This window comes from Candidozyma pseudohaemuli (assembly GCF_003013735.1).
Source record: "Candidozyma pseudohaemuli strain B12108 chromosome Unknown scaffold00001, whole genome shotgun sequence".
Lineage (NCBI taxonomy): Eukaryota > Fungi > Ascomycota > Pichiomycetes > Serinales > Metschnikowiaceae > Candidozyma > Candidozyma pseudohaemuli.
The window spans coordinates 2,093,618-2,108,427 of record NW_020194435.1 but is presented as its reverse complement, the minus strand read 5'-3'; the positions used below and the strand labels follow the sequence as shown (position 1 = coordinate 2,108,427).

The following is a 14,810-nucleotide window of genomic DNA, read 5'->3' as shown; positions in this document are numbered from 1 at the left end:
GCAATTTGTGTAGTTAGTATGTAAATGATGAGATGCTATTTAGTTTGCTTGGTTCAAGTTGCAATGGATCCCTGAAGACCTTGGAATAAGGCGGGGCTCGATATCATGGACCATGGGCTGAGTGGCAACTGGAGGAGTCAGAACCGATCTTCTTGGTCCTGGAGTAGTCGCCTTGGACCTGTTGCGTCGAAGGGTACCGTAGCGTTTGATTATTGCAGATTCAGTGGCAGATTGGGAACACAGGTTCAGGTAAACGGAGGAACCGGACTCCAGAGAAGCGTCGTCGGATTCGTAGTCCAACATCTCGCCAAGCACAGAGCGGCGGTTGAGAGTTTGGTGAAGCTTCTCAACAGTAGACTCCTCCTCCCAGTCGGATACCTCTTCAGGCAAAGAGACGTTATCGATGTCTGATAAAATGGAGTCTGATACGGAGACGAGAGATACAGCGTCATCATCGTCTGCAACATCTGACTCTGCAATTGTTCTTGCAAGCACCTTTCCAGAGGCAGCAGAACCGGCACGAGAAACTGGATCACCGAGATGCGAGGAGTTGGTACCTCTTTCACTGCCTCCCTTCACAATGCTAGCGTTATAAGAAGAAGCAACCTCAGGGCTGCCCTTCAACATAGATGGTACGCTCTGGCCCGCCATGAGGGCCTGGAACAATGTGATTTCCTGGCGCAATTGGATTCTCTGAGCAAGCACATTAGACAAGTAGCGTTTCCAAAGAACCTGGATCTTCTGCTTCTCGAGAGATGCAGAGACCGTGTGTGGCGGAGGTTGTGGAGCCGAAGGGTCTGAAAATGCTGCGTTTGAGTTGTAAGGTTTGAGCAGACCTGGACTGCTGAGTTCTTGCTGCTCACTGATGTACTTGGAAAGATGCGACCATTTACCGTCTTTGCTTGGTTTGGATACTGGTGATGCAATTGTGGTGGTTTCAGGTGCTGGCGCCGAACGATCATGATCCTCATGGCCAGCCATGTGCTTGAGTTCGGCAGTGAGTCCCTCCACCTTAGCAGCACCTTGTTCGCTGCCCAAGTACGGGTTTTTAAGAGGGGCAGAAATAACCGCAGGCCCGCTGCTCTTTTGGCTTCTGCGAGAGTTTGATCTCATTGTTGCTCTTTGCGTTGCCTTCTTCCTGGTAACGAAAGCGTGGATTCTCTTGGGCCAGTGTTTCATGGCCTTCAATTTTGCAACCATTTTCCTGAGCCTAAGCTTCATTCTGTAGCTTATAGAGCCTTCTTTGGAGCGTAAAGCTTTCCTTCTGAAGAGACCCAGTGATGCATCTTTACCATAATCAGGACCTGCCTTAGTAGGCTTCCGTCTCAACATGGCCCTGTTTCTGATTTTGGATTTTGACCTCTGGTTCAACGAGTCCTCTCTGGTGGAGAAGATGGTGGCCTGGGATCCCATGGAATCAGAAATATCACGACGGTCACTGTAAAGACTTGACGATTTGTGGGACCCAGAGGCTTTGGGAGGATCTGCAATGTATTGGGAGAAACGTTCTGGCACCTGGTGGAGTGGGCCACTATGAAGCTGAAGATGGGTTCTTCTGTCGATCATGTTGGAGTTGCCGCTAGCAGGGGGCTTGTTGGGAAGCTCCTTGTTCTTGGGTTCTGGCAGTTCCCCATATGTGCTGTACTGGTAGTAAGACAATGCTGGCATGGACAGCTGTGAAGAGTCTGTCTGGACCTCAAGTCTTTCATGGGTCGATGAGGAGGTCTTGGGTGCCCTTGAGTAAGGGTTTTCACGAAGAAGTTCACTAGTAAGGACATCAGAGACCGTATGGTCAGATGCCTCAGACTTGGCTGTGAGCACAGGCTTCCATTCTGAAGAGGCGGTGCTCATGGTGGTAATGCTATTAAAATGCTGGAGAAGGAAATGTGGTAAAGAAAAACGTGGTTTCCAAATTTGTTCCTAGATCATGATTTGAATCATCGTGATCCAGCTGGCTGGTGATGCCCGATCTGGAAAGTACCAGCACTTTATGCAGCGCACAGGAAAAAGGACATAACCATGGAGAAGGGGTGATCGAAGGAGCGGCTTGGAGGGTAACCGACCAATAAGCTCTTAGGATTGTATTCTATTTTTACATTTGTTTATCAGAACGTAATTATATCGAAGAAACCGTTGAAGACGTTCTTCTGTAGATACAGCAGCCTTTCGCAGCCAGCCATACTACCCCGTAAAAATCAATCCGAGGCATAGAGATGATTTTAATTTATAACCAGGAAATTTCTAATTCGCCAGAAATGAAGTATTTTTCTTCTCCTCAGCCTTAATCCATTTGTTTCGCTCTCTGAAGTGTCCCAACATTTGCACACTGAGGAGGCTGGCTACAGCCGCACGCGACCTTGCAGTCGCTAAACTTAAAGCCTACAATGCTAACAGAACCAGGACGTATATTGAGCTCCAGAGCTTCTATTGAGCTGCTTATTTGGCTGGGGCCAAGCCAACAGCATTCTTTTTCAAGTCGTAAACAGAGTAGTACCTTCTCAAGAAGGCGTCACCAATAATGGCCAAGTCACCAATAGGCTTAGGGAAGTCCATTGGTGTGAAGGCGGAGATACAAGAACCAGACACCTCCAAGGTGTAGTCGTATGGCGACAACGTGAAGTTGTAGCCAGCGAAAGTCAAGGTCAAGTCTGGCAAGTCATCTCTCTTGTCACACTCAACCTGGTACTGACCAGACCAAGACTTGGTGGCGCCAATCTTAGCGTTGATGAGCTCAGCCAAGGCAGATGGCAAGGTAATCAAGGAAGTACCAGTGTCGATGGCGGCACCAGTGGAGGTCAACTCGGCATACTCATCACCAAGTCCAATACCGTCGAAAGAAACCTCCCAGTAGGCCTTTCTTCTCACGGGCAACCAGGTGAGGGAACCCTTGAAGTGAGACTCGTCGTAACCACCGAAAGTGGCCAAGCCGCCGTCGTTCTCGTTCTTGTCGGTGTCACCGAGGTAGAAACCGAACTGAGGAGCCTCCAAGAGACCCTGGTTGATGGCATTGTACACTGGTGGCACAATCTTGTTGACGGAAATGGTGTCGTAAGCCAAACCCAAAATACCATCAAACTTACCGAAAGCAAAAGCCAAACCGGGTTCAGAGGTGGCTTCAGCAAACTGTTGCTTGGGGATAACCAAGTCACCGATGGCCAATGTGTCCTGGGAGACGTAACCCTCCATGGCACCAGAGCCGTACTGGATAGAGAACTCGGAGCCATTAGCCTTGTAAGAAGACGAGTCGTCGTGGTCGTACTTGCTGTGCAAGAAGCAGGCCAAAGAGCTGCAGTCCTTCGATGGAACCCACAAGTTGGACGAGCCAGTATCCAAGATAACCTTGAAGGTCTGACCTGGAGTACCGAGCTGAATCTCCGTGAAGTACTGGGCGTTCAAGTAGTTGGTAAGAGGAGCCTCGTGCTTGCCTCCCTCAGGAACGAGTGGAATCTGAGCCAAGTTCTGGCCACCCTGAGCAGAGTTGCCGTAGCCAGCAGCAGCGTAGGTCTCAAGGTACTTCAGGGCTAAAGCCGAAGTGTACTCCAGGAATCTGAAGGCATCCAAGGATTCCTCGACTGGAATCTTATTAAGCTTTGTGGAGAACTTTTTGGCGTCGGTCGCTCCGAAAAGCGCCGCAGCCACAGCAACGAGGGTGGTAGTCAACTTCATTTGTGAAAGGAAGAGAGTGGTTGTGAGAGTGTGGCGAGGCGGGGGTCATATATTGTCCCAGGGGTGGTGTACGGGTGTTCACCATTTGCCCCTATACCGAGAAAGATTTTACCTGTTTTTAGGCGTCAATTGCAAATTACAATACTTGAAGATTACACTTTTTTGTTCTCGAAGGCAAAACTTACGACTGTGGTCTGGTTAGATAGCCTGGCTGGCTCGTGAAGCGCAACCTTGTGGGCATGACACCCGTGCACCACATAATCACCTTTCCTAATTTAGCCGAGTTGGTCCCGTTATCGGTTGTTACGATTTCGTCGATATCGTCAAACTAGCGTCAAAATTAGCTATTTAGGCTATCAAAATTACTGAGGGTTTATGGAAAAGTTCGAAATTGCTTGAGGAAAAGCCGCAGTGGGCTTATCAATAAGCCCACCTCGGAGCCGCTTATCGGTTTTCGCAGCCATTAATCAGGTGCCTCAAACGAGCAACTTCGTAACTCCAACTTACAAATTCGTGAACTCCTCACATCCCTTATCGTAGCCTTGCTCCCACTCCCAAAGGAACTTGGATTTGCCCTTTGCATCAATGTGCTCCTTCAAACGAGCACTCTTGAGCGCCTGTCTGCGCCCGAGAAGAGAGCCCTGTTTGGCAAACTCCAAGTTGTCGTTCCAGGCGACAGTGAAACCTTCCTTGTAGCGATCATGCTCATACTTCTCCTTAGGGTTCTGAGAGTTCCAGTAGTCCGAGTGGGCCTTGAAGTTGTTCTCGAGAAGCTCATTGAACTTGTTCTCGTCCGGAACGCTGATTCTTGGTGGAGAAAAGGCATTGTGCAATTGCTGACGGAAGTCCCATTCGCCACCGTTGCCAGACTCAAACTTGTAGGTCCAGAAGTAGCAACCAGCGCCAGCACGTTTGAAAATGAGATCAGCGACCTTTGCTCCGTAGTTGCTAGCGAACTCGGCTCTCTTGGAATTGCCGTAGTCGTTGGGGTCTAAACCAGCCTTGGAAAACAGCTGGCCGTCCAAAACACAAGACCATTCACCAACCATAAAGTCAACGCCGCTGCCGTCTTCGGTAAGGTTGGTAAGAAGATCTCCCTCCAAATCCTGGGTGATCTGGTTGGGGTCCTTGTTCTTATCCTTGTCATCGAAACAGCGATAAACGTGGTGATCCACAACCACACCAATGGTGGTACCAATGTCCTGATTTTCCTGAACCCACTTGGCCCACTGGTCAGGCCACCAACCATCAGAAATCACGACAGGCACAGACTTGTCCACGGAACGAATAGCATTGATGGCGTCAGCGTAGTACTTCTTCTGCTTAGTGGCACTATCCGAGAATTCGGCTTCGTTTACAATCTGAATACCAGCAACATTCTCATATTGAGCAATATCACCAGCCAAAAACTTGAGGGCATCAATGATCAAGCTTTGAGCAGAGGACTTGCTCCAGAACTCCGCCTTACCGTTGTTGGTCTCACCACTATGGTCGTTGCCATTGGCACCGAAAGGCAATCCATGAATATCGATCAAAACCCCGATATCGAAACGGCCTGCTGGCTCAATGTAGTTCTTCTTGATGATATCCCAGGAGTTCTTGTAGACACCAGCGACTTTCTCAAACTTGGTGCCTTTGGTGTACTTACCGCCGTCGATATTCCAGTAGCCAATTGGAAGTCTGATGGCAGTCACACCATTATCGTGAAGCCAGGCCCAGTCGTCATCATTGACGTAACTCTTCCAGTGGTTCTCGTACTTCTCTCTGGCTCCGTCAACACCCAATTCCTTGATGTTGCCCTCAGCGGCCTGGAGTTCCGTTTCTGCACCTTCTGGGAAGATCAGGTGAAAGATCCACTTTTCTCCCACAAAAACGGCACCGAAGTTGGGTCCGAAATTGTACCTAGCTCTGTAGATCTGCTTCTTCAGGGGAGCCTTTCCAGCGTCCACCGGTGGATCGGCCGCATTGACCGAAGCCACCGAGTGGTTTTTCATTTTGTCGACAAGTTTTGAAAGACCCATAGTTATTTTAGAAAAATAATGCTAGCGGGCCCTTTTTATCATTTTGCAATCACTCTTGCTAGGGGAGATTGCTAGCGATTGTGCAGGAGACACAGCCATCGGTCCCAGGCACCGGAAGCCTAGTGCCCAGAAAATGTTCGTTTTTTTCGGTCGTTAAAATCTGTCAGCCTTATTTCGAGCATGTATATTCAGAGTCATTGATATTCTGATGGAATCTCACTTGATTCGGTTTTTGATCGCTGGGCAGGAGATACATACGAATTGCTTCGGTCGCAGCAGTGAATGATGTTACTACTTTAGGCGCTCAGCGTATTTGACGAGTGAAAGGCCTTTTTGAAAAAACCCCCAAAACCGACTTTGAGTCGTTCTCTAGTATCTTGTGAAAGCTTTCCTGAATAGTATGTCCAAGCGGGCTTAGCGCACTGGGAATTCTTCCAAACCCGTTCTTTTTTCTAGATCTTCAATGCTTCCAGTGAATCTACTCCCTATCATTGCCACATGCTTAGCACTGGCCCTTCCAGGACTCGACTTTAATGCCTTGAGTGAAGTTCAGAAGTCTGCTGTGTCTCAAGGCCATATGGTGTACAACTCCGGTGCTTATGGTCTTTCATATGTCAACTCAACAGTGGGCAACGAGGACTTTGACGGCCACCGTGCTGTTATTTACTTTCCTGAAGAGCAAAAACATTTTGTCTATGACTTGTTTTCGGGAAATCGCTTATTTTCAATTGATCGTGGGGTTCCTACAGCCAGTGTAGATCTGGTACAAGCTGGCAAGGCTTCGTTCTCGATTTTTGAAAAACAGTGCAAGAACAAGGAATTAGGAAACGCAGAATCAGGAATCTGCCTGCCTCATACCTGCTGGATAGGTGAGTCACATAACTGTACTAGGGGTTTCTACGATTGCTGCACTGCAGCTCTCCAGGATTACAACGGAAGGTACGAATGCTCCAACGCAATTTGTAAAGACCCCTCCACTTTCATTAGAAACTACGTTGATGGTGGCTGCTGTGATGCTTAAGTATAGTTAAATAAAATGGTTGATTTTAGAAAGTCTTGTGCTTTGGCTGCAAAACCGGCTCCTGCATCTCTCACATATCAAGAACCCTCCCTCTTTTGCAATACTCCACCCTTTTCAGCTTCCATGCAATGGCCCGAGCCATTTACCTCGCTATATAAAAAGTTTGCACTCATAAATACCCATCTAACGTTTTTGGCATCCTTCTCGCGTCAGACTATCCCAACATTCGACCATATCCAGAAGCTCAATGACGATATCTCCAGGATTGATCTCCAGATAATAAAAGACCTTCTACCAGAAGGAGAGGTAACGTTCGATTACATCGACGAAAATCAACTACTTATCGGAGAGAGAGTAGATTTTAAGCGTACCAAAGGCGGTCTTAATCAAAATCAACCAAGATCCATAGATGACGCGTATGAGGCCGTGAGCCGACAGAATGCTAACAAGCCCGAAAAGCAGCTTCTTGTTTTTGAGTTTTGTGACGTGAAGGTCAGAGGAATTGGTGCTGTAATAAAGGGTAAAGATAAGTGGAAGAAGGCAAAGAAATCGCCACTGCCACCCAAATTTTTCACCAGTACAAACGAGTTGAGCATGGATCTGCTTTCACAAGAGCAGCTTAGAGCAATTATTGCTGGGAGAAATGAGTTCTTTTCAGCTTGCATTGATGAGTTCTTAGAAGGGTTCACCCAAGAGGAGTTCGAAGAGGGTGTGCCATTCAAAGTACTCATAGAGAGAAACGTCAAAAACATCCCAGAGCCTTCACATCTAAGCGATCCTGTTGAGGTCATGACAGTCAGGAATACTGATTCAGTGTCCAGCGAGAAACCGGATGTCGATACGATGCTAGAAACCTTAAAGGTGAAACCTCTATTCAGAGATCAAATTTCCACTGTGGCCACTCTTACAGCCGAACGGGAAGCAAGATACAAAAGCCTCGATCCAGAACTACTCCATGGTAATTTGGTAGATGCGCTCTGGGACTACAAGGGAATTGATGCTATAGAAGGTGGACTTTACACGCATCAGACACTAGCGTTATCGGCTGTTCTATCAGAGCAGAAGCACGTCATTGTGAGTACATCAACAAGTTCAGGCAAGTCTCTTATTTATCAATTGCCAGTGTTGAGTGATATTCTTGATGATTGCGATAGTGGTTTAAATAGCCATAGGCGAAGCACGACTGCAATGTTTATCTTTCCAACAAAAGCTTTGGCACAGGATCAAAAACGACACTTGACAGAGCTCATTTCCCACTTGCCTCAAAAGAATCGCAAAATAACGGTCGATACATACGATGGTGATACTCCATCCAAGGATAGACCATTTATCAGGAATTATGCAGACATTATTTTCACGAATCCCGATGCAATTCATGCAGCTATCTTACCAAACCATGCGATTGAAGCTCCAGATGAAAGGCGTGGATGGACGGAGTTCCTCACAAACCTTAAGTACGTGGTTATCGACGAGCTCCATGTTTATAAGGGAACTTTCGGTGTCCATGTTTCGTATGTTATGGCTCGTCTCAATCGTTTGAAAGCTCAGCTTGATCAACACAGCCATACAAGGTATATTTCTTGTTCTGCCACCATAAAGGATCCAGAATCACATTTCAGAACCATTTGCGCAATTCCAGACGATGAAGAAATCGCTCATGTTCATGAGGATGGAAGTCCTAGTTCTGAGAAGAAGCTTGTCCTATGGGAGCCCCCGATAATGATGAACAAAAAAGGGCAACGAGAGATCCCACAGTCAAAACTCAAACTGGCAACCAAAGCTCAAGTTCCCATAAAATCAGCTTTTCTCCCAAGGGAACATGTGGTCGGTGAGCTGGCTAAAATTCTCGTTCATCTTCTTTGCATGCTTCCCTCCATCAAAGTCATTTTGTTCTGCCCCATAAGAGAAGTCTGCGAGTTGGTTATCAAAGAGTGCAGAACACTCATCAAATCTAACGAATTTCCACAGTGGAGTACGATAAGCGAGCACGATATCATGTCTTATAGAGGCGGGTACTCTAAAACAGATAGACGTGCTATTGAACAAAAAATGTTCAGCGGTAAGCTCCGAGCCATCGTTGCAACAAATGCATTGGAGCTCGGTATCGATCTTTCAGATTTGGATGTTGTGATAAGTTGTGGGTTTCCTGGTCTGAAATCCAACTTGCATCAGCAATTTGGTCGTGCTGGTAGAAGCAGAAATTCGAAGGGAAGCTTGGCTATTCTCGTCTGCGGATCCAACCCCCTCGATAGATTCTACCTCAAGAACCCTCACGAAGTATTAGACAAAAACACTTATGAGGATCTCTGTGTCGAGGGAATCCTAGATGGAAGTCTGAACAGAGTTGTGATGTCTATGCATTTGCAATGTGCTGCGTTCGAATGGCCAATACATCTAGAGAAAGATTTGCGATGGTTTTCACCCCATAGTTCAGAAAAGATGAATGAAACCTTCCGGCAGCTATGTCAAGATAAGCTCAATAAAGATGATACGGGGTACTACCGAACTGATCCCCGTTACTTACCGTGGCCTGCCGAGAAGGTAAGTCTTCGAGCAATAGATGATATCATGTTTGCAGTGGTTGACATCACCAATAACAGAAATGTTGTCATTGAGGAGGTGGAAGCCGTGAGAACGAGTTTCACGCTTTATGAGGGTGGCATTTTCCTTCACCAAGGGTTTCCGTACTTGGTTAAAGAGTTCAATTTTGAGGGACAATATGCTAAGGTTGAGAGGGTAAAAGTGACATGGAATACTCAACAGCGAGACTTTTCTGATGTCGATCCTATGGAAATACAGATGGTCAAGAAACTTCATCCCCCAACAATGGAAGAGGCGTCGGACATCCCTGTATTTTTTGGCAAGATTGAGACTACTGTCATTGTATTTGGATATTTTAAAGTCGACAGAAAGGGCGAAATCCTCGATGTCGTTGAGGTCAAAAACCCTCCAATTAAACTACAATCCCGTGGCCTCTGGATTGATATACCCCAAGCAGCAATTGAGGCCATAAAGGAGAAATCGCTTAACCCAGCTGGCGGAATCCATGCTGCACAGCACGCAATCATGAATATACTTCCTTTATTTATTACCGGTGGAGCTACAACTAATCCAAATGCTCGATGGACATCGTCTATTGGAGATGCCGAATTATCCACTGAGTGCAAAGCTCCAGAAAAAGAAATTGCTTCAAGGCAGTCTCGGAGAAAGCGCCCTGCAAGACTCATTTTTCATGACTCAAAAGGTGGATCACAAGGAACTGGCATATCAGCTAAAACCTTCGAATTCATTGACGAGATCATTCAAGTCACCTACCAACGTGTAAACGGATGTGAATGCGATTGGGGTTGCCCGTTATGTGTGACGGGAGCATTTTGCAAGGAAAATATGCTTGTCATGTCGAAACCTGCTGCAATTATTATCCTTGGTGCACTCATTGGATATGACTTAGAGACTCTCAAGGGTCAAGTGTCTGATGGCCCGGAGCCAAATATGCCAAAGATTGACACGGAGACTATTGTGGGTACCGCCCAACATGTTAAATTTGCTCCTGATGTTGAGATCACAGACATCAGAAAGGCTAGACGGAAATTGGATGCAATTGTTAAGAAGGAGGAGAAAGACTAGACTCAAGATTTTTTGACAAGTCGAGTCGCCCTTCTTCCTAGTCTCTTCCCGAGAGACATTTTTTCATTGTCCGTGACGGAATTGCCTCTGCTAGGGCCATGCGAACTCGTCACACTGCTACCAGCACTTGCTTTTCTCTGTACTGGGGGTAATGGTTTACTGCTATGTTCACGTGGAACACTTGATTGCAGATGGTGTTGGCGGATAGATGGCCTTGATGACGGCCTGGGTGTTTCGTTTTTTCGACGAGGTTGCAAAGCTAAAGAGTAAGGAAGCAGCTTTCTTTTAGCTAGTCTGAATACATGCTCGACAGATTTGAGGTAGACGGACACAAGTGTACCGATATTGAGCTCCAATTCTTCAAGAATTGTTGGGTCAATGTTTTCATTCTCCGAGCTGATTAATGGCTCGGGGTCAATGACGATTTCTTTTGTCTTTTTCTGGAAGTCACCATCTGTGCCCGCATTTTCAGGATTGGTTATCATTCTCCAGTAGAAGAAGCCACGGTCTCGAACATCTGGATTGTCGGAAACCTCAGTAGCCTTTTTCAAAACTTTGAGAAGCGGCCCTTCTCCCTGTACCGGGAACTTCACGTAGTACTTCACCACAGCTGTCAAAATAACATATTGTACTTCCAAAGGGCTGTCGTTGAAGGACAGAACAAATGAAGTGATAATCTTTTGAGCGTCAGGAATTTGCTCTGAGTACTGACCAACGATCCAACAAATCGAAGCCTTGGCATCTCTTTCCTCGATTATCTCATAGTTGCGGACAGCTGGACCGATAGCATAGTCGAATCGTCCAGGATATTTTCGAAGGACGTTCTTTAAAACAACTATGCATTCTTGGACAATGTGAGGCACATTATCTGATAACAAGTCGATGAGTGTGTCCACGCTTTGTTGAGCTGTGACTTCAAGCTTGATTGCAAGATTGCCGAACGCTCTAATAGCCTTTCTTGACATATTAGCATCGATTTCTGTCGCATACTCCTCAAGTTCACGGAATACGACTCCGACATTGTATTCGTCCGCTAGAAGATAGATTATCTCAAGCTTTGTGTCTCTGACATAGATGGGATCGTCATATTTCCAAAAAAATTGTTCCACCTCAACGTCGAGGAGGTAACGTTTGCCGAGAAGGAGGAGAATCACATTACGGAGGACCAAAAATTGGATCTCGGGTGGTTTCGAGAGCAACGAGACGAGTGATGAGCCAATACGCTTGGCCAATCCTGGAATCACAACCTCTGGACCTTCGACGTAGTTACTGAGGTACACGATCACCTTGACCGCATTGAGCACCACTGCAGAGTTGGAGTGAACCAAGCATGAAAGTACCACCTCTATAAGAGACAAAGCATCTTTGGAATCCTGCGGCACGAAAGACATTAATGCATCAAGGAGGTATACTGTTCGCCATTCGTTGGCTGAGCTGATGCCATCGACCAAAGCGACAGAGTGGTTCTTGTCTATCGTCAACTGAAGCGATTTGTTAGACTCTGTTATTGAGCTCAAAGCTGCTAGAGCATTGGCCACAACGACCTGATTCTCGTCGTATAAGAGCTCGTTCAAGTCGTCAATAAGCCCGTATTTTGTGGTTCGCTCTTCATCGTGCTGGTATAACCTGGCCACCGCAAATGCTGCCGAGGTACGAACATGTGGCGTCGTATCAAGCAATAGACGCTTTGACATTGGTAAGCCGAGCTGGATCCATTCTGGAACATTCACCAGGGCAACTGTCTTGACAGCTAATGCACGGATGTTGGCACTCTGGTCATCTCCAAATCGTTCATAGAACTTCAAAGCAGTCTGAGCCCTGTTGGGATCCAATGGAGCATAGTGAGCAATGAATTGGGAACACAACGAGCGGACCTCAAAGTCGTCGATGGTCATAAGTGCCGAGACATCCTCAAGCAAGTGGGCTAGTTCGTTGTTATGGAGGATGATGTTGGAAATGGCCTTTTTGAGCACAAGTTTGACTTTTGCTTGCGGCTTCAGTTTCTTTTTGGCCTGCTCTAGCTCAGCCCGAAGCTCCTGGGACTTGCACTTACCGAAGAGTTTGGCATCGCTCATGGCTGATCTAGGTGTTTTTCAAATCGGGCTCGCGCGTCCCATATGTAGATAAGCTGGGCTCAATGGGACACCATAGACGAGATGATTCTGACAATAACCGATGTTTTGGGATGTTCTTTTAGGTAGTATAACACGTGCTTAAATAGAAAAGAAGTTTTTTGGAGTACTGTGAATACCAGAATGCTGGTGTCTCACTTTTTGCAGCCAACCGGAGTTGCCGGCTCATGATCTAGTGGGCCAGGGTGTACTTTAGACTCATTTTGAAAATTTACAGTTCCTCAATTTGCATCTTCTTTCAGATGGCTGCTAGGCTTTGAGCAGCTACATCCTGCTTGACTTTGTATCAACCTGGCATGTTGGCTCTGCACTGAAGTTTGCAGCCAATTTGAGGGTTTCGGTAAGAGGAACGGGTACTATACAATTTGTTTGATTCTCGGCTTAATAACCGATGAGCTTGTTGTATGTCATAATGAAACTGTATCTGGTCCATATTTCGTTATTGAAGAGCGTGTGTAACGGATGAAACAGTCGTCGATGAGACACTCGCCGATGAGACACTAGCGATGGAAAAAAGGATTCAATTCCTACTGACATTCTGATATGAATAATTCGACGTTATACAGCGATTGAATGGTGCTGCTGTCTGACTTGTTAGTCACAAGTAGTACAGCTGCAACACATTGTCTATCCGGCAACAAGAGCTGAGTATAGCAAATGATTGCCTCATAAATCAAGCAGTGATAAATCCAACATGACAATAGCCTTAAGAGGATTGAATTAAAAAAATAATGTCATTGAAGAGGTATGATGGCCATCATGTTGCACCGAAGTTTGAAAGAACTGCTCTCGAGTTTCCAAAGTCAATCGAGTCTCATCCATCAATATATCAATTGCGCCTGCTTCCAAAGCGAATGAAGGCATAGCTATCTGCCACCTCTAAAGCAGATCCAGTCTGCTGCAGGCTCGCTTCTGCACCATCGCGATAAGATAGACTGCACTCCGATGTAGTTGCAAACCACAGAGTGAAGCGAACTGAGTCTACCCAACGACAGCATACCCTGATGCATACAGCACGGAAGAATCATGTGGGTCTGTAACCTGTGAGCTCTGTGAGTAGCCCAACCACTTAAAGCCCCCACCACCGGTGCCACCCTTCTCTAACAACCGCAAGACAATGCCCAACGGCTTCTGACCACAGATGGTGTTTCCTGTCTCCTCGATGTACTCATCCCACAATTTGGTTTTTCCACCCAGAGCAATCTCCATGGCCAGGCGGTCCAAAAATTCAATACTTTGCCAGATCTCGTTAGATCCCTGACGACGTGCCAGGTACTCAGCACATTGGGCTAAATCCTGCCCTGGAACGTATTCTGTGTACCCAAAACGGCGTCCCCAATGGCAAAAGTCAGACAGCACGACAAAGGTGTTCTCCTCCTGCTCCATGTAGGGCGCCAACGCCGCCACGACCTTTTCTCGCAATTCTGGCGAAAGTCCGCTAATCATAATGGGCACAATCTTCACCTCTACACCGGCCTCCTGGGCCCTCTGGGCTATGAAGGGTGCATGCATCTCAAATGAGTGCTCATCATCGTCCACGGCCTCCAGCATATACCCAAATGGCGCCAGCAGACCAGCACACAACTTGGCGCAAACCTCGGTATCAACGGGCAATTGGCCCACAGGAGTATCGTAAGCGGCGTACGCCAGCACTAGTGCTCTTTGGCGGAAGTAAACGTGGTGTGATGGTCCGAGCACGAAGACCCTGCGGACTTTCAGAGTATCCCACGCAGCGAAGGTCTCTGCGAGTCTAGGGCCCAGATAAGCGTATCCAGCATGTGGACCAACAAGGATCCTAGCCCCAGGAATAGGAGAGGTCACGGTCGCTGCAGCGGCGAAGTACTTGGCGATCTGGCTCCTGAGTCGTGTTCCGTCGCCACTGTACCACGATCCAGCGTGAGTGGCAGGTCTGACGGACATGTATTCTTTAAGGCTTTAGTTTTTTAGGAGGATAAGGTTATCAATGATTCGATTTGGAGCTGAGTATAGCGATTGCTGGAAAACGTGGAGAAGGAGAGTAGTAAGGAGTTGGAGTTAGAGTGAGGCAAGTGCGCGCAGTATATCGAATTCCGGGGTAGACCAAATGCCCAGCGCCTTTTGAATTTTTTAGCAAAAGGGATCTGAAGTGAGGTTAAAGTAGGTGAATGAAACAATATGACGTTGAAAGTGCGAGTGCAACGGCATTGAAAGTTAAAGGACTTCTTTGGTTTTTGGTCGTTTGCAGCCAATCTAGTGCGGCCTCCGATAAGGAGTTTGCAACCACTAATCTGGGTAGTATACCACACATTTCTATTGTACGTTTGGATGCATTGCGGTGAGTCAATGGGCCTAGGGAAGAACATA

The 14,810-nt window shown here is 46.9% G+C and overlaps 6 protein-coding genes across 6 annotated transcripts; 1 reads left to right on the top strand and 5 right to left on the bottom strand.

The window, feature by feature from the left end:
* Window positions 1-39: 39 nt before the first annotated feature.
* Window positions 40-1,851, bottom strand: C7M61_000947 (uncharacterized protein; the record flags this gene model as incomplete). The annotated part of the gene is made up of 1 exon (XM_024856370.1): window positions 40-1,851. One exon carries the CDS (start codon window positions 1,849-1,851, stop codon window positions 40-42), a length of 1,812 nt encoding a protein of 603 aa, XP_024715969.1.
* A 585-nt stretch (window positions 1,852-2,436) lies between these two features.
* APR1 (proteinase A) lies at window positions 2,437-3,666 on the bottom strand (the record flags this gene model as incomplete). Its single annotated transcript, XM_024856369.1, has 1 exon — window positions 2,437-3,666. The coding sequence occupies one exon, from the start codon at window positions 3,664-3,666 to the stop codon at window positions 2,437-2,439; it is 1,230 nt and encodes a 409-aa protein (XP_024715968.1).
* Window positions 3,667-4,169: 503 nt separating this feature from the next.
* On the bottom strand, window positions 4,170-5,687 carry C7M61_000945 (17-beta-hydroxysteroid dehydrogenase-like protein; the record flags this gene model as incomplete). Its single annotated transcript, XM_024856368.1, has 1 exon — window positions 4,170-5,687. One exon carries the CDS (start codon window positions 5,685-5,687, stop codon window positions 4,170-4,172), a length of 1,518 nt encoding a protein of 505 aa, XP_024715967.1.
* A 463-nt stretch (window positions 5,688-6,150) lies between these two features.
* C7M61_000944 (ATP-dependent 3'-5' DNA helicase) lies at window positions 6,151-10,335 on the top strand (the record flags this gene model as incomplete). Its single annotated transcript, XM_024856367.1, has 2 exons — window positions 6,151-6,378; window positions 6,871-10,335. 2 exons carry the CDS (start codon window positions 6,151-6,153, stop codon window positions 10,333-10,335), a joined length of 3,693 nt encoding a protein of 1,230 aa, XP_024715966.1.
* Window positions 10,336-10,503: 168 nt separating this feature from the next.
* C7M61_000943 (uncharacterized protein) lies at window positions 10,504-12,410 on the bottom strand (the record flags this gene model as incomplete). Its single annotated transcript, XM_024856366.1, has 2 exons — window positions 10,504-10,560; window positions 10,638-12,410. The coding sequence occupies 2 exons, from the start codon at window positions 12,408-12,410 to the stop codon at window positions 10,504-10,506; spliced, it is 1,830 nt and encodes a 609-aa protein (XP_024715965.1).
* A 1,038-nt stretch (window positions 12,411-13,448) lies between these two features.
* Window positions 13,449-14,387, bottom strand: C7M61_000942 (uncharacterized protein; the record flags this gene model as incomplete). The annotated part of the gene is made up of 1 exon (XM_024856365.1): window positions 13,449-14,387. One exon carries the CDS (start codon window positions 14,385-14,387, stop codon window positions 13,449-13,451), a length of 939 nt encoding a protein of 312 aa, XP_024715964.1.
* Window positions 14,388-14,810: the final 423 nt, after the last annotated feature.